The 22,881-nt window shown below is 38.1% G+C and overlaps 11 protein-coding genes and 1 non-coding gene across 12 annotated transcripts, besides 3 other annotated features; 8 read left to right on the forward strand and 4 right to left on the reverse strand.

The window, feature by feature from the left end:
• Window positions 1-99: 99 nt before the first annotated feature.
• On the forward strand, window positions 100-432 carry HUR1 (Hur1p; the record flags this gene model as incomplete). Its single annotated transcript, NM_001181033.1, has 1 exon — window positions 100-432. One exon carries the CDS (start codon window positions 100-102, stop codon window positions 430-432), a length of 333 nt encoding a protein of 110 aa, NP_011347.1.
• Window positions 100-432: an origin of replication (ARS709; Replication origin; identified in multiple array studies, confirmed by plasmid-based recombinational ARS assay).
• On the reverse strand, window positions 252-3,104 carry PMR1 (Ca(2+)/Mn(2+)-transporting P-type ATPase PMR1; the record flags this gene model as incomplete). The annotated part of the gene is made up of 1 exon (NM_001181032.1): window positions 252-3,104. One exon carries the CDS (start codon window positions 3,102-3,104, stop codon window positions 252-254), a length of 2,853 nt encoding a protein of 950 aa, NP_011348.1.
• A 660-nt stretch (window positions 3,105-3,764) lies between these two features.
• CUP2 (Cup2p) lies at window positions 3,765-4,442 on the forward strand (the record flags this gene model as incomplete). Its single annotated transcript, NM_001181031.3, has 1 exon — window positions 3,765-4,442. One exon carries the CDS (start codon window positions 3,765-3,767, stop codon window positions 4,440-4,442), a length of 678 nt encoding a protein of 225 aa, NP_011349.3.
• A 171-nt stretch (window positions 4,443-4,613) lies between these two features.
• YRB30 (Yrb30p) lies at window positions 4,614-5,936 on the reverse strand (the record flags this gene model as incomplete). Its single annotated transcript, NM_001181029.1, has 1 exon — window positions 4,614-5,936. The coding sequence occupies one exon, from the start codon at window positions 5,934-5,936 to the stop codon at window positions 4,614-4,616; it is 1,323 nt and encodes a 440-aa protein (NP_011351.1).
• Window positions 5,937-6,342: 406 nt separating this feature from the next.
• RAD54 (DNA-dependent ATPase RAD54) lies at window positions 6,343-9,039 on the reverse strand (the record flags this gene model as incomplete). Its single annotated transcript, NM_001181028.1, has 1 exon — window positions 6,343-9,039. The coding sequence occupies one exon, from the start codon at window positions 9,037-9,039 to the stop codon at window positions 6,343-6,345; it is 2,697 nt and encodes an 898-aa protein (NP_011352.1).
• Window positions 9,040-10,773: 1,734 nt separating this feature from the next.
• SUT1 (Sut1p) lies at window positions 10,774-11,673 on the forward strand (the record flags this gene model as incomplete). Its single annotated transcript, NM_001181027.1, has 1 exon — window positions 10,774-11,673. One exon carries the CDS (start codon window positions 10,774-10,776, stop codon window positions 11,671-11,673), a length of 900 nt encoding a protein of 299 aa, NP_011353.1.
• A 172-nt stretch (window positions 11,674-11,845) lies between these two features.
• On the reverse strand, window positions 11,846-12,778 carry YIP5 (Yip5p; the record flags this gene model as incomplete). The annotated part of the gene is made up of 1 exon (NM_001181026.3): window positions 11,846-12,778. One exon carries the CDS (start codon window positions 12,776-12,778, stop codon window positions 11,846-11,848), a length of 933 nt encoding a protein of 310 aa, NP_011354.3.
• Window positions 12,779-13,196: 418 nt separating this feature from the next.
• AIM14 (putative metalloreductase) lies at window positions 13,197-14,909 on the forward strand (the record flags this gene model as incomplete). The annotated part of the gene is made up of 1 exon (NM_001181025.1): window positions 13,197-14,909. The coding sequence occupies one exon, from the start codon at window positions 13,197-13,199 to the stop codon at window positions 14,907-14,909; it is 1,713 nt and encodes a 570-aa protein (NP_011355.1).
• Window positions 14,910-15,356: 447 nt separating this feature from the next.
• Window positions 15,357-16,469, forward strand: YGL159W (uncharacterized protein; the record flags this gene model as incomplete). The annotated part of the gene is made up of 1 exon (NM_001181024.1): window positions 15,357-16,469. The coding sequence occupies one exon, from the start codon at window positions 15,357-15,359 to the stop codon at window positions 16,467-16,469; it is 1,113 nt and encodes a 370-aa protein (NP_011356.1).
• An 80-nt stretch (window positions 16,470-16,549) lies between these two features.
• Window positions 16,550-16,791: an origin of replication (ARS710; Autonomously Replicating Sequence).
• Window positions 16,792-17,617: 826 nt separating this feature from the next.
• Window positions 17,618-17,973: a long terminal repeat (Ty4 LTR).
• Window positions 17,974-18,156: 183 nt separating this feature from the next.
• Window positions 18,157-18,270, forward strand: YNCG0008W. The gene is made up of 2 exons: window positions 18,157-18,194; window positions 18,227-18,270. It is a non-coding gene; the product is annotated as a tRNA-Leu (tRNA).
• A 1,398-nt stretch (window positions 18,271-19,668) lies between these two features.
• Window positions 19,669-21,207, forward strand: RCK1 (putative serine/threonine protein kinase RCK1; the record flags this gene model as incomplete). Its single annotated transcript, NM_001181023.1, has 1 exon — window positions 19,669-21,207. The coding sequence occupies one exon, from the start codon at window positions 19,669-19,671 to the stop codon at window positions 21,205-21,207; it is 1,539 nt and encodes a 512-aa protein (NP_011357.1).
• A 434-nt stretch (window positions 21,208-21,641) lies between these two features.
• On the forward strand, window positions 21,642-22,685 carry ARI1 (carbonyl reductase (NADPH-dependent) ARI1; the record flags this gene model as incomplete). The annotated part of the gene is made up of 1 exon (NM_001181022.3): window positions 21,642-22,685. One exon carries the CDS (start codon window positions 21,642-21,644, stop codon window positions 22,683-22,685), a length of 1,044 nt encoding a protein of 347 aa, NP_011358.3.
• Between the last annotated feature and the right edge of the window lie 196 nt (window positions 22,686-22,881).

Consider the following 22,881-nt stretch of genomic DNA (forward strand, 5'->3'; position numbering starts at 1 on the left):
ATCATAACCACTGATTACGGAGATTTTATATCTAGTCCGGAAAAAGAAGGAAAGAATAAAATTTTATATTGCTTTGTATATACGAAAAGTCGCCCATACATGTTTATCTTAGTATCCGTTGTAAATATATGTACATATATACATCTACATATGTTCCCATTAATTAGTACATTTACCTCAATAGGGTTGGGCGTCCTCATGAAAGATAAAGGGAAGGAAGGAAAAACGATAAAAGCACAAAATGTGACATATCAAACATTTGAGAAATACGTTGAGTCTTCTTCATTCTTTTTCCTCGTCCACAATTTTCTCAATTCATCAACGATGAAAACGCTACTGCTGATGAGCAATAACAATAGTATATCAGAGATACCAAGTTTCTCAGTTTTAAAGATACTTTGGAAAAATGGTATATATATAGCGCACATTTGACCTAACAGAGACAGTCCAACGGCGTAGTTGAACATTTTGTTCGTGAAAAAGCCGATTTCGAAGATTGACTTTGTGTTATGTCTGCAGGCCAAAGCATTAAACATATCAAAAAAAACAAAACAAGTAAATGTCATAGTAGTATCTCTAGCAGTTACTTTACCATCTTCGGCCATCTCTTTAACAAAAATGTAAACTGTCCCAACGATGATACAGGCCGCGGTGGTTAGTAAACGTTTCATTACATCATGGGTCAAAATTTTATCGGTACGTTTTCTTGGAGGTTTTTTCATAACTTCATGATCAACAGGTTCCACACCTAAGGATTGAGCTGGTGGCCCATCCATTAAAATATTTATCCAAAGAATTTGCATTGCGTTCAGTGGATTGGGTAGTTTAAACGCTGTAGATAGTGCAACTAATGATAGTGCGGCAACAGAAGTAGACAATTGAAAAGTCAGGAAATTCTGAATATTATTAAAGATACCTTTACCCTCTTCAATGGCAGTTAAAATAGTACTGAAGTCATCATCAGTTAAGACCATATCTGAGGCTTCTTTGGCTACATCTGTACCAATTCTACCCATAGAAACACCAATATCTGAAAGTTTCAACGCAGGAGCGTCGTTAACACCATCACCAGTCATTGCTACCACATCACCCCTCTTTCTTAATGCACGAACAATGTTTAACTTATGCTCAGGCGTAGCACGAGCAAAAATATTAACGTGGTCGATGACATTGGCCAGTTGATCATCTGACATTTCATCTAATTTATCACCGGATAAAACGGAAAGCTTTGGATCAATAACTGGAATACCAATTTGTTTTGCAATGTTTACTGCGGTATTCTCAGAATCACCAGTGATCATAATAATATGGACACCACCTTGTAGTAATTGTTCGATGGCAAATTTAACGTTCGGTCTTGGTGGGTCATTCATACCGATTAAACCAGTAAAGGTTAAATCTTTGATTAGGTCTTCGGTTAGAGGAGTTGATGAATCAGACAAAGTTAGTTTAGCAAATCCAAAGACACGCAAACCTTCAGATGCCATAGAATTTGCGCACTCATTTATCGTAGCTTTTTGGGCTTCAGTCAACTTTTCAGTTTTTTTACCCTTTGATTTCAAATAACTTGTGGAGTACTCAAGAATTCTTTCAAATGCACCTTTAACATAAACTGTACACTTATTGTCGACAGGGTTGAGAATCTTGGTTGCCATTAATTTTCTTTTCGAGTTAAATGGAAGTTCCTGAACTTTTTGAACGGTGTTTCTGATATCAGGCATTTCAAAGTTTGCCAATTGCTCTAAAAGAGCTACATCAGTAGGATTTCCCAGAAATATGGCATGTTCTTGAGAGAAAGATGCATTATTACAGAGATTACCGATAGTTAGAGTTTCCCTAACGTCTTCAGTCAAATAGTTTTTCAAATTTCCATTAGAATTTTTAGTCTTCTTATTTTTGTCTAATGAGAGGACGTTTAGCTTATTGGACATACTGTCCAAGCACCAAAGTTTAGATACGGTCATGTGGTTTGAGGTTAGTGTACCTGTTTTGTCGGAGCAGATAACGTTGACAGAGCCTAAAGTTTCGACACTTGGTAACCTTCTCACGATGGCTTTACGCTTGGCCATTCTCAGAACACCCAATGCCAAAGTAACAGTGACAATAATTGGTAACCCTTCTGGAATAGCAGCAACCGCTAAGGATACCGATATTTGGAACATTTCTAACCAAGATCTACCTTGTATGATACCAACTAAACAAATCATACCAATAACTATGAAGCTAACCAGTGACAAGTCCTTTCCCAATTTGTCCATTGTTAACTGCAATGGAGTCTTCGGTTTTTCAATATTATTCATCATTTCAAAAACGGCACCAAAGGATGTGTTTGTACCTGTTCCTACGACGATACCCTTACCATGACCTTCCTTGACTAATGTACCCATATAAGCTATACAAGATCTCTCAGAAATCGGTACAATTGAATTAGGCTGATCGTTAAAGGAAGATTTTTCGATCGTTTGTGAGGTTTTATGTACCGGTTCATTTTCACCAGTTAAATTACTTTCATCGATGGATAAATCGATTGCTTCAATAATTCTAATGTCTGCGGGGATTCTGTCACCTATTCTGAAGTGCACTAAATCACCAGGAACCAAGGTGGAAGCCAGTACATGACTCTCTTGACCACATCTCATTAAGTGACATTCAGCAGGAACCAATTTATTCAACGCTTCTAGAGATTTTTCAGACCTATATTCTTGGACAAAACCGACAGTGACAACTATGAAAATGGCCAGTGTGATACTAACAGCATCATCAATGTTACCCATAAAAAGAGAGACCACTGCGGATCCTATTAAAAGTAGAATCATTCGATCCTCAATGAAATTTGACAAGAACTTCTTGAAAAGACTTTCATCATCTTCTACGGTTATTTCATTGGGGCCATAAAGTGATCTCCTATTGTTGGCCTCGTTAGATGATCGTAAACCACCGTTTTTGTCAGTGTCCAGTTTTTCTAGAGCTTCGTCCACGGATAAAGTACAATACTCTAAAGAAGGGCTTGGTTTCGAAAGGGCCTCTGCTGTGGCATCTAGTATTTCTCTCTCACGGTTTGAGTCCTCGTCAAGAAGACTCGCATTAAATGGATTGTCACTCATAATTATCTTATCTTTTACTTACACTTAAGCTTACGTCTGTGCTGGCCTTGCTTCGTCTTGTCTTGCCCAGTCGTAAGGATATTATTATAGTTACTAGTATTGTTATAAATGGGAATGGAAAGAACGGGGCGAGCAAACACTATTATGATGGTGTAGAAAAAGAGGTTTTTCTATTAAGTGCTTGAAGGAAGGGCTATAGTGTACGATGGCCTAGGGAACAAGATCTCGATATAACGATAGGTAGGGTCCACACTGTTAACAAAAAAAGTACTTCTTTAAATAGAGAATCTTGTCTTGATGTAACAAAATGAAAAAAAAAAAAAATGCAACTAGAATGTAGAATACAAAAGTTTAACGATCGGCTTTGCTGTTAAGTGGTTATCTAGGGATGAGCTGAACGTGCAATTGATACCAACCGATCCTTGCTAGGAACGCAACTCTTTTCACCCACCTTCCACCACTACGATCGTGAAAGAATATTTGCTAAGAAAATCGCCAAAACGAGGCGAAGTCGCCAGGGTGCGCGGGCACGCAGGGTAAGAGCCGCAAGGCCTGGTTCGGTAAGTATTAAGCTGTGGACGAAATAGCAGTAGCCATGGCGATGTAATTTATTAGACGGCGGCTTGATAAAAGAGGACTGATAATCAGTGTATTCACAGAATGGTCGTAATTAACGGGGTCAAATATGCCTGTGAAACGTGTATCAGGGGTCACAGGGCGGCGCAGTGTACTCACACTGATGGTCCGCTACAGATGATCAGACGCAAGGGAAGACCATCGACCACATGTGGCCATTGTAAAGAGCTGAGAAGAACCAAGAACTTCAACCCATCCGGTGGGTGCATGTGTGCCTCTGCACGACGGCCAGCTGTTGGCAGCAAGGAAGATGAAACACGATGTCGTTGTGATGAGGGTGAACCTTGTAAATGTCATACCAAGAGGAAAAGCAGCCGGAAATCAAAGGGAGGGTCATGCCACAGAAGGGCAAATGATGAAGCAGCGCATGTCAATGGTCTCGGTATTGCAGATCTGGACGTTCTTTTGGGCCTAAATGGTCGCTCGTCGGATGTAGACATGACAACCACATTGCCGAGTTTGAAGCCACCTCTGCAAAACGGAGAAATTAAGGCCGACAGCATTGACAATCTTGATTTGGCTTCCCTCGATCCGCTTGAGCAAAGCCCTAGTATATCTATGGAACCTGTTAGTATCAATGAAACAGGAAGCGCATATACAACTACGAACACAGCACTAAACGATATTGACATTCCATTCTCCATCAATGAGTTGAACGAGCTATACAAACAAGTATCTTCGCATAACTCACATTCACAATAATGCATCTGGACATCTATATAAATATACATATACATATATTGGCGGTTGTTTGTTCTCCCGGCAAGCTGGCAGTCGGGCCGAGATTCGGATAAATTTTTCCATTCGTATACATATACATAGATATATACAATTATAAAATTTGTCCAAGGCTGCACAGGATACGTAACCATCCTAAAGTTTTAGGTTTTTTAACTTTTTTTCTGTCTCTTCAATTGTCGAATTGCTTATTCTATCCTTTCTGGAGTTCGTATTTTCATCGTTCAAATATATAGATAACCTTTCATCACTCACTTCCAATATACTTTTCTGATCGTTACTTTGTAAGGACGTCAGCCGAATGATGTACTCCAGTAGTGTGATCGACGAATCCTTGTCCTCCAATTTATTTTCTTCTTCTTCTTCTTCCTTTCGTTCTTCTCCGTCTTTTCCTTCCTCTTCGTCCTCCTCTTCATCTTCCTCTTCATCTTCCTCTATCGCTTCATATCCGCTTACCGCATACCAAGTAATGTCATCGAGTAATCCCTTGTCTCCTTCACTGCTCTCATTTTCTTTGTCATCGCTCCGGTCAATCTTCAATACCAACACTGGAGAATCCTGTTCTTCTAATCGGAGAAGCTTACCGGAAACACTGAAAAACAGCTTCTTAATATGGTTCAGATCTATGGCAAGTTCCTGTGGTGTGTCTTCTTTGTCATCATCCTCATGATATCTACCGTCATTGAAGTCTTGTTCTATTTTCATAAAATAATCATACTTTCTGCCTGTAGAGTTCAATCTATATATCCTTGCTTTTGCACGTTTCATATCCTCTTTCCAAACAATTCCTGATTGCCCATTGTTTTCTGAAGTTAGGTTATAGAAAATAGAGAATAGTGTAACCTCAAATGTAGGCCCCACTTGAACTTTTAGAATCTCCTTGTCACCTGTTCCTTTCTCATTACTCTTCATTGCCTTTTCATACTTTCTATTGTTCTCGCTAACGAAATCGGAGGCTTTTAATAATAAACCAGGAGAAAGTTGATATGGGAGTGCGCTGTTCAAGTTGGCACCAGAAGTGGTTAAAGAAAGATTAATGAATGGAGTGATTTCTTCGATCCTCAATAGCAAGTCCTTTATATAGTTTTCTACCGCTTTAATAGCTTCATTCTGTGTTTTTGCGCTCCTGGAACCCTCAACTTTCTGCGTCATTTCGTTGATCTTCTCATCAAACCTATCAATCTCTTCTTTTAAATCCTTGGTTAACCTCAGAGTGATTTGCAAATTCGTGTTTCCCCTCGCCGCTACCAGCTTTATTAGGTCAATTGCACTGGATACAATAGCCATGCGGCTTTCCAGTTTAAATTTCAGTTGATCTATTCTTCTAGCATCATCCTTAGGAATCTGGACGACAAAGTTCGTTATTGTCTTTAGCGCATATGTGGATGCTATCGATATTCCGGATTTTATAGCAAATGTAACGGCTTGTGAACCTGCTTTGGCAAGAATTTCATCCATTCTCTTCAGATATTGGTGTTAGGTAATAGTTAAAGTTAATCCTTCTGAGAGTGTGAAACTGTATCAGATTTTTATTTCCCTGACAGCGTGAGATTTTCTTGCCATAATCTTTTTTGGCAGTTTCGGCTGGCACTTTACCACGATAAAACTGAAGATAATGAAAAATTTAAAAGCTAGCACAAGTATAATATGACATCGCTCAACTTTTTTTACCCTTAAGTTATACGATTATACTTTTTTGATTGAAATACATAGAGATATTTACCAATTTGGCCCCAATTTTCAATTGTTTATTACGTCTAAATATATATAACCATGCCCATCATTTAAAATAAATATGTAATGACCCCCCGACGATCGAATTCTACTTTTTGTTTTTGTTTTATAAGTACATGTATGTAAGAGATCAATGTGAAATATATTGAAATGCAAAACTGATATCATTGTAATGATGCTCGTTTTTTAGTAGATGATCATTTGTTTTTTCCAATGCGTCATGGTTCAAATGATTCCAAGTTGTCGCATCACCATATAACATTGCAGGGGCTCTCTTTAATTGTTTACCCTGAGCATTACAACGTTTACAATGGTATGTTTCGTGTGTTTCACATATCGTATTCTCATTTTTTTGAAACAACTGTCTTAAATTGTCAGAACTAAACAACCTTTCAACGTCTTCTTTCGCATCGACCACGCATGAACTCAAACTCATTTTCATAGATTGTCTTTGAAAGATTTTTTCCTCTATGGTACCAGTCGATATGAATCTGTAAATGAAACAATCCTTTTTTTGACCGTCTCTCCAAACACGTGCCAAAGCTTGTTGATCAGCAGCAGGATTCCAATCCGGATCCATCAAAATTAATCGATTTGCACCAATCAAATTGATACCACACCCACCTGCTTTAGAACTTAAGAGGAAGATGAACTCTTGGCCTTCAGGATCGTTGAACCTATCCACCAATTTTTGTCTTTTGTTAATTGACATTGTACCATCCAACCGTACAGCACTGTAGTGCTTATATCTACACATTTTTTCAATGAGGTCCAAGGTTTGGGTATAGTTGGAGATCAAAACAATCTTATCATCGGATTCGGTCTTTATCTTATGGAGAAATCTTTCCAAAATGGAAAATTTAGCTGAATATTTTGTTTGTACGTCCCTGGCTTTTGAACCCGGCATATTATAATCGTCAGGTAGTTCCAAATCATCTTCATCGTCAAATTCATCTTCAAAATTCAAGAGATTAGGGTGATTACATAGCTTCTTTAAAATACCAATAGCCCTCAGGGGCTGAGACCCACCAACACCTTTTACTACTTTTTTCACTTCTCTTGACTTAATTAATTTATTGTAGAGCTCGTTCTGCAACGGCTTCAAGTTTACGAAAATAACGTGCTCATACTTGCAAGGCAAATATTTGGCCAAAATATCGTTAGTACGACGGATAATAAATTTGGAGACAATGGTAGATAGCTTCTGTAATTGCGCCTCGCCCTTTGTGATTTCTTTATCAGTAGCATCAGCATCACGCCCTCGCAAAATTGGATTCTCAAAATTTTTCCTAAATTCTGCTCTGGAACCTAATAAGCCAGGATTCGAAAAACTCAGTAGAGCAAAATATTCGGAAAGATCGTTTTGAATGGGTGTACCAGATAATATAACTCTTCTAGGACAACTGATGCTATCCAAAGCTGTGAATGTTAAAGAGTCACCGTTTTTCAAACGGTGCCCTTCATCTGCCAGCATTAAACCCACATTGCAGTTTTTCAATTGATCAACATTTCGACGTAATGTTTCATACGATATGATTAAAACGGGCTTAACAATATTTCTTCCCTGTGCCTGAGCCCAGGCATGAATAGCTTGCGAAACTGTTGTATTACCACCACCCATTGAAGATTTTTTCCCATCAACCGCTAACGGAGTTAGAGTATTGGGACCCAACCATTTTATCAATTCATTAGCCCAGTTGTTGACTAAAGAAGATGGACAAACAATGATACATTTGTCGATAAGTCTTTTACCCTGCGGGCCCTGTCTTAATAATGTCCACATAAGTGCTATACACTGCAATGTCTTACCCAGCCCCATTTCATCGGCCATGATGCAGCCGTAGGCCCCTCTATTGTTTTGTTCAGTCTTTTGAGATTCAGTAAGTGCCTTCTCGTCGCTCTTTAAGGGATCTTCGCTTGAAGTGTTGAACGCCTCAGCTTCTAAGTAATCTTTCATGACAAGCCCTGTGACACAACGGTATAAGAATCTCACCCCTTCGACTTGATGGGGTCTTAAAATCTTGGCCAGTTTTGGATCAATAACCACAGGGACACTAGCAAATTTCTTCTTGTTTTCCGCAGAGTTTTCCGAATCACCGAGTAGCTCACGTAACGGTTTGTTTCTCACACCATTTGTCATCAAAGCTGGATGGCGTCCTATTCTTTGTGTGGGTCTTTCTTCCTGGCTATTCTTTTCCTTGTTAATATTATCCTTTTCCTGTGTGCTTTTGATCATTTTCTTTGATTCTTCTTCCTTGTTATCCATAGATGTGTCATGGACAATCATTTCACCGTCAACGGACGGGTCATAAAGCACTATGGCAAATTCGTCTGTAGGGTCATGTAGAGGTCGAGGTTCTGGAGTAATTTTTTTTTTCATTCCTAACGTTAATGGCAGACTGTGTCTTTGTACATATCCCTTGATTGGCACAGTGAAAGATCTTCTCAAAGTGTACTGGATATGACTCAGTCTTGTCGGATCCTTGGCCAACCTTTGAGCACTAAGAGCATCCTTCCGTCGTTTAGTCAACTGAGAAAAACTTATGTCTTGGCTGTTGTACTCTGCTTCGTCCGCATTTATATCCAAGCCGGAATAACATACAGTCGCTGATCTTTTCCTCAAGCTCCTTCCTCCTACGATATTATCAGACCCGGTGGCGATTCTACCAGCAGCGGGCGGGATGTGCGTGTTCTTGTACGGGACCCTGAACGGTTTCGTTAGTCGGTTCACCGAGTCTTGTACGTTAATAGGCCTAGGTACCAGTCTCGGCCGTTCACCGGCTCCTATTCCATTTGGTGGTCTGTCTGGTAATCTGCGTCTTGCCATCAGTTATAAGGAAATATATATGGTACCTTGAAATAGAGCTAAGTTCTGAGCGTTTGATTTTTCTATACTTTCGTAGCAGCTTTAGTGAAGAAAGAGAAAAGTTGCTGCTCTAGATTTTGTATCGGCTATTACGTCAAGTGAGAAGAGTTTTGGCCTTCGCTTCAGTTAGATCTTCTATTATTTCCTTTTTTTTCTTTTTGTTTGTAATTGTTTTTTATTTTTTTTTTTGCGCGAAACTTTGCTATATTGGGTAACGCGTAAAATACTTTTTATTATTGCAGTAAGGCGGAAGGGTCTTCCCCTTTGCATGTTAAATAGCATACATGGCACCACTCAGGTCCAGAACGTGACACATCTTTGCACCACTTGTGTATTTTCAAGATGTTAAATTTTTGATACATAAGCTTTATCATGCAGGTGCAGTAGACGCATTTGCGTACGCGTTGAGTAGTAATGCAAGAACGCAACAATTTCACGCTTTCTACTTAAGAGGACAGATCTTCGAGCAGAATATTTTTCTCCTAGCGCGGCTTTCAGAATCTTCTTACCATCTGCAGGACATCACATGCAAGCACATGAAGCTGGAACCACGCACCATTAAATGTAAACCTACAGACATAGCTAGCACAGAAATGCTACTTTGGAAACCTCGGTTGCATCGGCTGACCTCGGCTGTTCAGCAACGTGAGCTGGTTGTTGTTATTGTTCATAGAATCCTGTATTTTACCAGTGTAGCTTTGTCCGCCCACCCCACGCTTTTGGCCACTAGTATGTACGTATATGCGTGGGCTCTATATCATTGAAAACGAATTTTCCACGCAAAACCCACTTCACACCATAAAGGCCTTATGACGATGTACATTCTTCCCCTCCCCCCTCCTCCCGAAGGAACCCTTATAGTGATCCTAATACGGTATAACGTAAACCGGAGTTGTCAGCAGAGAGAAGCGAATAATATGTTTTGCGTGGGGTTCCCACGAGCGGCAGGAACCGTAGCGCATTGAAAAATGAATCATCGATCATCTTTGGGTTTCAAGGGTTCGGACTTCGCCAAAGGTCCGAATACTTCCACCAGTATTTCTCTTTTTCCCTTTCCAGTCTCGTTCTTCGCCGAATCCCCGCTTTCCCATCATGATCGTTTCTCTGTTTCTCTCTTTCCGGAACAGGCTCTTTTCTGACCGCCAGTTCGTGCGGTTAGTTCTGTGGATCTTGCAGGCACTTGCCGGTTTAGCCACACTTCTCCGCTGTTTGTGTCGAATTTCCCTCGAGTATGAGAAAGACTGGACCACAAAAGAGGGAAAAAAAATGGGCCGATTTTAAACCATTATAGGTCACAGAAAAACTTTCTTACGACGGTGGTTTTTCAACAATACGTTTCTTGAGCAGGAGAGGAGCTTTGTTCTTTTGCCTTAGTTTTTTTTGTCTTTTTTTGTGAGCCATCCTGCTGTCGTTGCCATACATGACAGATCCACATTTGCCTTGTTGTTTTTAGTTTTTGTTCCTTGCACCATATAAAAGCGTCACTTGTATTTTCCTTACTCATCTAAACTTCAAGCTTTTTCGTCATAGTAGGTTTGTGATCTCGGCAAAGAAAAAAAATTTTTTTGCCGATCTTTCTGGTTATTGTTTCAGGTATCTTTATGAAAGTATTAGTGTACGCACTGGATTTTTGGTAGGTCTATAAAAGTGCAACACATAATCTAAATCATTGAGGTCATCGTATGTCAAAAGAAGATGTCCACAAGCATTACAGTAAGAAATAGAGATCGATCGCTACCACCGCTATTGCTCCCCAATGTTTCCCTGCTAGAAAAAGATATACGGCGTAAAGGCACCCAAAATGTGGGCATCACCGATCCAGAACTCTTGTCGACCACTTGGACGAGGAAGCGGGCTTTTCCGACTGACGAGCTTTTAGGAGGCTATAAGAGATTAAAGCCTGCTGCCGCTGACAGTAATGAGTGCGCTATTGGTATTGCCACGGTGACGCCGCCGCCAACGCTCCCCGTAAGTGCGATTGTTCCCCCTCCACAAAATTACACTCCACCATTGTTTGAGTATCATCCTCATGCTCTTGCTTCCATGGTCAATGAAGACGCTAATGCGTCATGCACTCAAATGTCTATAATTTCGCGCTCAACGAGCAACTCGACAACCTCCTCTGCCACATCTACTAGTTCAATTTCCAAGAGACAAAGAAGTGGCCCAAGTTGTGACAAATGTCGTTTGAAAAAAATAAAATGTAATGCGAAAATTGAGATTTTGCTTCAAGACGATACTATAATGCCAATGATCTCGAACAAGTTGCGGTACGTCTTGACTCCTGACGATATTCGGCTATATCGAGGCACGCTGTTGCGGAATATTGCCATACCGGATGATGTCATTGAGGGTACAGGCTCACGCAAGTTGATTAAGCATATTGATAAGTTGGTTTTGCTCACACCTTGTTTACCATGCATTAAGAAAAAGCATTCTTCTTCTTCCACTAATTTCCCAAAAAATGATAAATGTACTTTTTCAAAAGGCTTTACCAGAGCTGACATAAACATTTCATCCAAAATCTCCTTAAAATTTAAGGATAAAACCATTTACGACATAACCTATGATGACTATAAAAGCATTGATTTTTAGACAAAGGCATCTCTAATGAATAGCATCACAAAACTTGCATTTAGCATTAACATATATGGATATATATGTACACACAGAAAACGTATAAACACTCATGTATAACCCTACATAATAAGAGTATACAATGATACTAGTCATAAAAAGTATTGTGTGTATAGACGTGCGCATATTTTCAAAATATTATAAACCTGAACAATAGACAGAATAAAGTATGCAGCGCAACGACAACGATGATGGACAGCGAAAATTTCCCGTTCGATTGTGTCTCCGTATTATTATTACTCGATATTTGAGAATTCAAGAAATAAGACGACTGTGCCCACCCAAGAGCCACAATTGCCCATTGAATTGCTTGAACAGTCCTCAGGCGCTTGGACATATCCAATATATTCAATATAACACAAACGGGTATCCAGATCAAGTTAGCGTACCCGTAAACGGAAATCAATTCAGGAACACTTTTGAAGCTTCTATTGCGCTCCGAGTGCTCATCTCTATTCAATACTTGCATGGTAATAAATGGTACGCCGAACGTGTACCCGTAAAATAGCCAAATAGAATGCAGTAGCTTCTTAAACTGACTGGCCCTGTCGATGTCCTCACCAGTCTTGACGCCCTCAATTACGTCACTGATAATAAAATTTAACCCCCTACTCATGGTAAAATTGATCATTACCACCGTGGCAGTGATCCATACAGCACCGTATAAATCAGTGTTATCTTCGTTACTTTCGGAATTATGATCGTTTCTAAACGTCAGTACCGCGGACAATCTCTTTTTGAACTGCGTCAAATCGATCTGGAAGTATTTAGAATAGTAGTTTATCAATCCTGGCCTCAATCCATTACGCCCAAGACCGTCGTTGTCATTCTGTCCTATCACTTGGTCGTACGCTGGTGGGTCCATTTGACCCTGTAATGGTGCGGATTCTGCCTTACTGCCCGTTGTGTTATAAAATTCGCTACCCTTTCCAGCAGTCGAGTTATTCATGTTTGGGCTATCAGGTACGGTGGCATCATCAAATGGGTTGGGCTCGTTGCCAAAATCATCTACACCCTCGAGATCATCGTCAATATCTAAAAAACTGCTATTATTGGACGGCATTTTTCTGCTTTTGTCGAGTCAATCCTATTTGCTAGTATACAATCGTGGATGAAGCGTAAAAAAGAACTACAGAACCAATGCGTTTGGATCCAATGTGGTCGCTGCCCTTGGCCCCTTTTACCTTGAGCGTAGGACGTTGATACATTTTCACTGCTTGAGAAATTAGGTATAATACACAGCCGGGTAAATAGCGTTTAATTGATCGCTGCTCCGTAATACCGATATACTGTTACGTTATGTATTGAAAATACAGTTTAACTATTATTTGTAGGGATACTACTATGGGGTCTCAACCGCACTTAAAGGCGCTAAAATATTTTGACTTTTCCTTCCTTATATTGTAGACGTGTTATTTAAAAACTACATTTTCCATATCTCGTCGCCAGAAACTTCTAATTTGGTAAGCCTTCCAATAAATATGAAAGAATCCCCTCTCATAACGTTGGTTAAAAGACATTCCGAGACACATTTTGCCAATATCAAGTATGGGTATTATGTGTTGATAATATCATTGGTCTATCTCATTGGATTGGCTCTTTTGAGAGCTTTCGGAAGGAGAACCCCATCCAGATCGTCGTCAGCTTTCAAAAATAAGATAATTTATCGGTTGTATGATATAGATCCTGCAATTCACTTAGGTATATTGTTTTTTGCAGTCTTGATTCCATTTTATTACCATTACTCTTTGACTACCCAATCTACGGTCTATCTCAAAAGATTAGGGAGGTTGAGTTACGCCTTGATCCCGCTGAACCTATTCCTCACTTTAAGGCCTAATTGGTTCCTTAGGAAAAATTGCACCTACACTGATTTTATACCGTTCCATAAATGGTTTTCACGTATTATCACCGTGATTGGTTTGCTTCATGGGATTTTCTTCATCATTAAGTGGGCGATAGACGATAATGTCTCTCTAAAGCAAAAATTGATTCTGAAAACTTTCAATTTTGCGGGATTCATAATATCAATATTGGTACTTTTTTTACTTATTTGCTCGATTGGGCCAATGAGAAGATACAACTATCGTTTGTTTTACATCGTACATAACCTGGTGAACGTGGCCTTCATCTTACTCACCCCAATACACTCTAGGCCAGGTGTTAAGTTCCCATTTCTTCTACTAAACTGTACCCTATTATTCATTCATATTATCAATAGAATAGTATTTGCGAAATCCTTGATGATTTTGAATAAGAATGCGAATTATTCAAAAACAAATTTAGTCCATGTAAGATTGCCCAGGGCTATTCTTCCAGATTATTTTGAACCAGGGTCGCATATTAGAATAAGCCCTTACAGAAGAATTAATCCCCTCTATTGGTTGCTACCATCGCATCCATACACAATTGCGTCTTTGGCAGAAGACAATTCAATTGATCTTATTATAAAGGAAACCTCTACAGCCGAGCCAGGTAGCCAGATAGAGTCTCTTCGTAGTAATCCAAAATCCTTTCATTTAGATCAAGAAAAAACCTATACTTTGATTAATAGTTATCCTCCCTCTGTACCCGAAGAATGTTATTCTCAAGGCACGAATATAGCTATTATATGTGGTGGGTCTGGTATATCTTTTGCCCTACCACTATTTAGGCATTTTTTTAACAAGGAGAATGTAAAATACTTGAAAATGATCTGGCTGATAAAAGATTACTCTGAATATGAACTTGTTTTGGATTATCTCAAGACAAATGGGTTGACTTTTGAGAAAAAACTCTCGAATAATAAGAGGATTTCAGTATTTATTAGTGGAGAATACACGGCGGAAACACGGTTAGACGAAATTACGACCAATATCGACGATGAAAACTCAGAATATGAAATGGGATCTTTCAACAATGAAGACGAAGACCTTTCGATTTCTAATTTCAATTCAGAAAATGCGGACAGCAATGACAATACGCCAGAGACAAGTCATAGCCCCACAAAAGAGAATGGAAGCATGATCGAGGTAAAATCCAAACACAGTTTTACTCTTTCCAACGAATTGAAGAGCTTCAACAATGAAAGTGCACAAGTGAACCAAAATGAAACATGGTTGTTTTCATGTGGTCCTCCCTCGTTATTACAATTGTCTAAAAAATATTGTAACGATGAAAGGATCAACTTTGTCTGTGAGACTTACGGATTATGAGGGGAAAAGAAAAGAATAATAATGTCTTACGCAATATGCTCGGAAATGATATTCCACGACATTAGATGCTAATTTATAGTATATAGAAAACAAAAAATACATATCTGTTTTTTAATGACCTTTAGTTTATATGCTTTCTTGCGCGGCTATTAGAATACACTTGACAGGTTGTACGCATTATTAATCGGTAAATGGAGATATATTAGAGATGATCGTTTTAAAATGGAGGCTGTCTGCAAAAAAATTGGGAGCTACATTAGCAAAAAGCTTCTTTTCTTGTTGTTCTCGGTTTATATTTCAAGAGGGCAGTAGGAAAAAGGATCGAAAAGCTCGGCCTGTGGCCATGTCCTCTAAAAATCAAATATAATTTACTGGCCAACGTTATCGGCTCTTTTTGATATCTATCATCTCTTTAGCTATTGTTATCTGGCAACTGATTCAACTGATATGAACAATTCCATAATTACTGATGATGAGGTTAGAGAGTTTTACTTAAACTGCTCTTCTCAAACAATTATTGAATCTCTTCTCAGCTTGCACGAGTCATTGAGATTATATTCTCAAAACCATGAGATACTGCTCAATAGGATGTTCAAAAAATTGGATGAAACCAATGCAGACTCTAACATATCCCATATATTCATGCCTGTTGTGAGCAAGGATTTTTCAGGAATAAAAATTCTTGTGAATAACAACAACAAAAATTTTCAAGGTGTGATAAATGTTATTGAGCCTGAAACAGGAAAATTAATCGGATGTTTTGAGGCTAAACAAATTACCGCTATAAGAACTGCCCTTGCATCGTGTATCGGTTTATATAAGCAACTCTCATGTTCCCATGATAAGTTGTTTAGATTTGAAAATGGCACTTGCTATTTAACATGTTTTGGTACCGGTCTCCAAGCATTTTGGCACATATACATAGCTATTAAACTAATCATGTCAGGGATTGTTGGCGAATCTTTGAAGTTAGTTGAAATAAACATACTATATCACAATAACATGATGAGTTTGGATCGTTTGAAATCATTGAAAAACTTATTTGGAAGTAATATAAAGATAGAGCTTAATCAGTATCAAATAAACGACATCAGTTCAGAAGGTAATGGCGCTGTTTCTAACAGTGATATTATCTTTGGTTGTCTACCTACTCTAGAGCCCAACTTGTTTTTGAGGCAGTTGCTAAACAGTAAAGCTTCTGTGGAGCAGAAACATACTTATATCTCATTAATTGGAAGTTACAAACCAGTGATGCACGAATGCGATAAGGAGTTGATTGATAAGTTCAAATCTGATAATGAAAGCGCTTGCATTTTGGTAGATTCAAGGGAACATACTTTATTGGAATCTGGAGAATTAATCGATTCCAATATCGCTCCACATAATCTCATCGAAATTGGTGAATTAGATACTTTGAAAAACACAGTTTTGAATTTGAACGAAAAGGGCTGCAAAAGAACTATCACCTTGTGTAAAATTGTTGGTCTAGCGGTTATGGACGTGGCGCTTGCTAAGGAATTCTTAAGCTTGAGAACAAAAAACACAGAAAACAAGGAATAAATTGCATCTTGGCTTCTAGTTTTTTTATATTCAAAAGGGTTCTTAAGTGTTTTTAAATATGATACTTTTTTTAATATCTTACGATCCGGAAGAGATTTTTGATGTTTACATATGAGCAGTTTGATAGAAATTTTGCAATTTTTTATATTTATTAAAAGAATAAAAGTAAAGTGCAGAAAGAAAACAACATCATAAAATATGAAAGAAAAAAAAAGGCAATGTTAGTGTTATGAAGGGAGAAACAATTACCGTATACTGTTTGCAGGTGTCTATCCTCCACGGTATAGCACGTTAGGACCATTTATTCGCGCTACGGATATAGAGTTTAAAATGACTTAATTACATGAATAATACCATAATTCTTATAACCGTCATCAATCTAACGAAAGCTAGGAGCAATTTTCAACATGTATTTCAAGAAATTAGCAATAGAAAAAGAATTGAACAGATATGAAGATTTTTGCCATATTTTAAAGAGAGGCTGGTGACTTTTCTCTGTCGATCTGTGCATAGCCAATATTAAAGTTATTTTTCATTAACGCGCATATGGAAAATAGACAAATGTCATAGGGTTATAGTTCTTAGATTTACTATTCTCTATTTGATGTCGGCGAAACAATGTTCCTGTTTTTTAACCATATTTATGTTCCACCTCGATAGCCGCTGATTATTAAAAAGATGTAGGCTTGTATGGAAATTTTCGAGACTCCATTTTTGGACGAAAGCAATGAAAATTATATACAGAATATTCCAGAAGATCACCTCAAAAATCCAAAAATATGATCAGTGATTTAACAAGAAAACCGAAGATTTCTATTGTTCCTTCGAAATTTTTTCAGTTTTATGTTCAATCTCTATGTTTTTCTTAAAATGATAAAAGGTCGTCCAGCTTGGTGAAGCTTACATTTAAATTAAATAAATTGGTGTGACTGAATAGAATAGCGTCCTTAATAACTAGAGATTACATTGTAGATGAATAACAACTAATTAATTCAAAAAAAGTAATCGTTAACTATTTCCGGAAGAAACAAAGGCTCATTATCAAATTTGATGATCACAACCAATGTGTATTTAAATAAAGGCCAATATCTCACGGTCTGTTGAATCTAAACTAACTATTGAAATATTCATTTGTTCAGAAAAAAAGATCATTAATATTACATGTACTGATATGCTAACAATCCAAAAATGCTTATACTACATATTGTTGTACACCATGGGTACCGTTAAATGACAGTGTAAACAATTGCAGAAGGAAATGTTACACTAGCGGTTAAACAATACTGAATTAAAGATTTTTTAGTTGAATATGATATGACAGTTATATACGTGAGCAATATAAGTCCCCACATTGAGTGTATGATAACTACCGGAATTACTATCATATTGTTCGTAAGCAATAATAAATCAATTAGTGTGGGTGTTTTATACCTCTCTCATATGAGTATATAAAGATCCTTATTTAATTTTGATTATACTATCTTCTAGCCTTCAATTATCGACATCGCTCACTTGAGCAGTTCATCTAAGAAAAAAAGAACTATAGCTAAATAACCCAGTATTATTTGTTTCGCTGTAGGTTGTTGCACAAGGGTTTCTTCTGTGAACATTTTGAATTGTACGCTTAAGATGATAATACCTAACTGATTCCAACCTATATTAGTAGAACCGAAACATACAAATAAGTGGTTGTTTGGCCGAGCGGTCTAAGGCGCCTGATTCAAGCAATATCTTGACCGCAGTTAACTGTGGGAATACTCAGGTATCGTAAGATGCAAGAGTTCGAATCTCTTAGCAACCATTATTTTTTATCTTTTTGGTTCTGTGATCAAGCTACCCGCGTTTGAAGCCGACTAAAGACGAGAAAAATTAGACCTTCATTTTTGCCTGTTTGCTGCATGTAAAAGAATGTTGGTTGAACATGTCGTTTAAGAGAAGAAATCGGGTACGGCGCTCTGGCTTTTAAAATTGAAGAAATTGGTGTTCTTCCGGTTAATACTTTGAACTCGGCTTTTCTTAACATGTAATAAAGTTTGTTACATCTCCCATAATTAAGTTTCTGGAACACGCATTGTTCTATTTTTAGACGGGAGACCAGAACTTCCTGATATATGACCGCTTTTTAGTGACTACGTATACTTTCTTTCTGCAATTACGTGTAAGAAAAAATTGATTTTTTATTTTTAAATTCACGGAATTTCAGACTGTGAAAACTTTGTAGTTCCAACTCACTTTGCTATGCAAGAAAATAATGAGGGGAAACAAAAAAAAAATGAGAGCGGAGAAAAGAACAATGCAGCTCAAGTATGAAGAAGAAAGTCACAGCAACGGAAATAAAAATCAAAATTGCGAAAATTGACAATCTTGACAATCGAAGCGGAAAAACAATGGAAGGTCCAGATACCTGTTGACCTTAAAAATGCAGAAAAATCGCCTTTATACGGCGACATTGTGAAAAATGACGTTAAAATCTTGTACATAAAAAAAGGGAATTACAAACTTGTAGTGTTTTTTTTTTTTAGGGGACTTGCATGAAAGTTAAATTTTATAGAAGTAATTAAATAGTCGATTTCCTTTCCTGTGTGTGACGAATCTAGATTTTTTTCATGTAAGAGACCCCGCCCTGCGGAGAGGGGCAAACAATTCTAGCAGAAAAAAATCAGTGGAAAAAAAAAAGAAATTCCGGATATGATAGAATATTTCTTCGAGAAACCTTTTGGATGAGGAGTGCCCTTCCATGAAGAAATTCTTCCTGCATCAGCACCTTCCCGGCAAGGCATTTCATTTTTTTTTTCCGAGAAGAAGATTTTTAAGTGGGCTACCCCACGCTTTCGGTGCCTATGGTAGCTGCATGATCACACAATGCACTCCCATTAAGAGTTTGTGAAGTGCATGAGATTGACATCTCGGCGTCCCTTAGTTTCCTGTCGGATTTTCAGTTATATGGAGTGGGTGAAGTCATTATCCGAATATTCGCGGATCATTGACGTATAAATACTTCATACTACTTCATACCAGATATTTCCTACATGTTGAAAGTCAATTGAAAAAAATAAATCATCACTTAACTCTTTTCCAGTGACACATCGCAAAGATTACTCAAATAATCTTCCTAAAACAATACTACCAGCATCTATTTCATGCAGCACCAAGCACAGAGGCTACATATCATATAAAATAAGTCATCATAGAGAAAAAAATGTCAGTAAACCCAGAATTTATAGCCGATGGCATCGATTTTTATCCAACAACGCCCGATGCCGCGTATTTCAATGCCGCTGATGGTAAAAATAAAGTTAACAGGATAAATGGTAACTCAGAAAATTTACACCACTCCTTTGCATCGGGTTGCCGTAGATCATCTCTTTCAGTCGACTTTAATGTTACCTCGTCCGATTCAGAAAAAAGTGAACAGAGCTGCTTGGAAAACAACTCTCAAGAAGACGAATATTTTTGTGACATTTTTTCCACTGAATTAAAATTAGATGAAACTTCTAACAAGTCAACCGATTATTCCAGTTCAAATCACCAGTATCCTGAACAACTGGAGTTGCACAATTATAAACTGCTCAATAAAATTGGTGAAGGGGCATTTTCCAGAGTATTTAAAGCAGTAGGCATCAACACGGATGACCAAGCTCCTGTTGCCATCAAAGCAATCATAAAGAAAGGCATTTCGAGCGATGCCATCTTAAAAGGGAATGATAGAATCCAAGGTTCCAGCAGAAAGAAAGTCTTAAACGAAGTTGCCATCCACAAACTGGTTTCGAAAAATAATCCGCATTGTACAAAATTTATCGCATTCCAGGAATCGGCGAACTACTATTACTTAGTGACGGAGTTAGTCACAGGTGGGGAAATATTTGATAGGATCGTCCAACTAACATGCTTTAGTGAAGACTTAGCTCGTCATGTCATTACTCAGGTAGCAATTGCAATTAAACATATGCACTACATGGGTATTGTGCATCGTGATGTCAAACCAGAAAACCTACTATTTGAACCTATCCCATTTTATGGCCTTGATGGGGACATGCAAAAAGAAGACGAGTTTACATTAGGTGTCGGCGGAGGCGGTATTGGTTTAGTGAAGCTAATGGACTTCGGACTAGCCAAGAAACTTCGGAACAATACCGCAAAAACTCCCTGCGGAACGATAGAATACGTCGCATCAGAAGTATTCACCTCCAAACGATATTCCATGAAAGTTGATATGTGGAGTATTGGCTGCGTACTATTCACGTTATTGTGTGGATATCCTCCGTTTTACGAAAAGAACGAAAAAACATTATTGAAGAAAATATCGAGAGGAGATTACGAATTCTTGGCGCCATGGTGGGACAACATAAGTTCTGGCGCTAAGAACGCAGTTACCCATCTTTTGGAGGTTGACCCAAACAAGAGATACGATATCGATGACTTCCTAAATGATCCTTGGTTAAATTCGTACGATTGTTTGAAGGATTCAAACTCAAATTCTTATGCCAGCGTGCAAAGCATACTAAATGATTCATTCGATGAGAGAGCAGAGACCCTACATTGTGCATTAAGCTGCCAATCTGAAAAACAAGATGACACCGAGTTTTCCAGAAGTGAAAGCTCGGAATACATATTTATGACGGAAGAAGACAGAAACCTACGGGGCAGTTGGATCGGTGAGCCAAAAGAGTGTTTTACCTTAGACCTTGCAACATCTTCTATATACCGAAGAAGGAAGAACAAGATATTCTTCTGGTAAACTCTTATCCAGTGGAAAACGCACCCAGCATATTCGAAAATATATCAACTGTCTCCCCTTTTTATACTAATAATTAATAGCATTCATATTGAAATAATAAAAAAGATACGTTTAATATTTACGCCAGCTCTCTAGTTACAGTTTCCTAACGCATACGTCATCAATTTGTTAAGATCGGCTTCGCTCTATAAAAATGTCGGCCGAAATTAGCATAGGATTTTCCGCGGTTCCGACCCCTATCCTAGAAACACGGAAAAACTTGCGAATAATTCCGGAATTTATTCTATGCAACTTTATGAAGACAAATTACTATAAATGAACCGCTCATTCAGAAAAACTATGTCTCGAGCTCAATGGATCTTACTACATAGTTTATAAAAACAGTAATTGTGCATTGTACAACTGTGCTAAACAGACTTAAAAAAGTAATAATTATGACTACTGATACCACTGTTTTCGTTTCTGGCGCAACCGGTTTCATTGCTCTACACATTATGAACGATCTGTTGAAAGCTGGCTATACAGTCATCGGCTCAGGTAGATCTCAAGAAAAAAATGATGGCTTGCTCAAAAAATTTAATAACAATCCCAAACTATCGATGGAAATTGTGGAAGATATTGCTGCTCCAAACGCCTTTGATGAAGTTTTCAAAAAACATGGTAAGGAAATTAAGATTGTGCTACACACTGCCTCCCCATTCCATTTTGAAACTACCAATTTTGAAAAGGATTTACTAACCCCTGCAGTGAACGGTACAAAATCTATCTTGGAAGCGATTAAAAAATATGCTGCAGACACTGTTGAAAAAGTTATTGTTACTTCGTCTACTGCTGCTCTGGTGACACCTACAGACATGAACAAAGGAGATTTGGTGATCACGGAGGAGAGTTGGAATAAGGATACATGGGACAGTTGTCAAGCCAACGCCGTTGCCGCATATTGTGGCTCGAAAAAGTTTGCTGAAAAAACTGCTTGGGAATTTCTTAAAGAAAACAAGTCTAGTGTCAAATTCACACTATCCACTATCAATCCGGGATTCGTTTTTGGTCCTCAAATGTTTGCAGATTCGCTAAAACATGGCATAAATACCTCCTCAGGGATCGTATCTGAGTTAATTCATTCCAAGGTAGGTGGAGAATTTTATAATTACTGTGGCCCATTTATTGACGTGCGTGACGTTTCTAAAGCCCACCTAGTTGCAATTGAAAAACCAGAATGTACCGGCCAAAGATTAGTATTGAGTGAAGGTTTATTCTGCTGTCAAGAAATCGTTGACATCTTGAACGAGGAATTCCCTCAATTAAAGGGCAAGATAGCTACAGGTGAACCTGCGACCGGTCCAAGCTTTTTAGAAAAAAACTCTTGCAAGTTTGACAATTCTAAGACAAAAAAACTACTGGGATTCCAGTTTTACAATTTAAAGGATTGCATAGTTGACACCGCGGCGCAAATGTTAGAAGTTCAAAATGAAGCCTAAGTATCACGCTAATTGAAGTTTTTTTTGATCACTCCAATAGGCAAATCTATAGATATATAAAAAATATAGACAAGACTTTTTTTTACATTGCCAGTTTTCTTTTTTCCTTTTTAGTATCTATTCAAATGGGCGACCCTATTGTCTAATTTCATTAGCTTCATCACAAAAAGTGCCACGAATTCATATAGCGCGAGGG

The sequence above is a fragment of the Saccharomyces cerevisiae genome, chromosome VII (assembly GCF_000146045.2).
Source record: "Saccharomyces cerevisiae S288C chromosome VII, complete sequence".
NCBI classification, from domain to species: domain Eukaryota; kingdom Fungi; phylum Ascomycota; class Saccharomycetes; order Saccharomycetales; family Saccharomycetaceae; genus Saccharomyces; species Saccharomyces cerevisiae.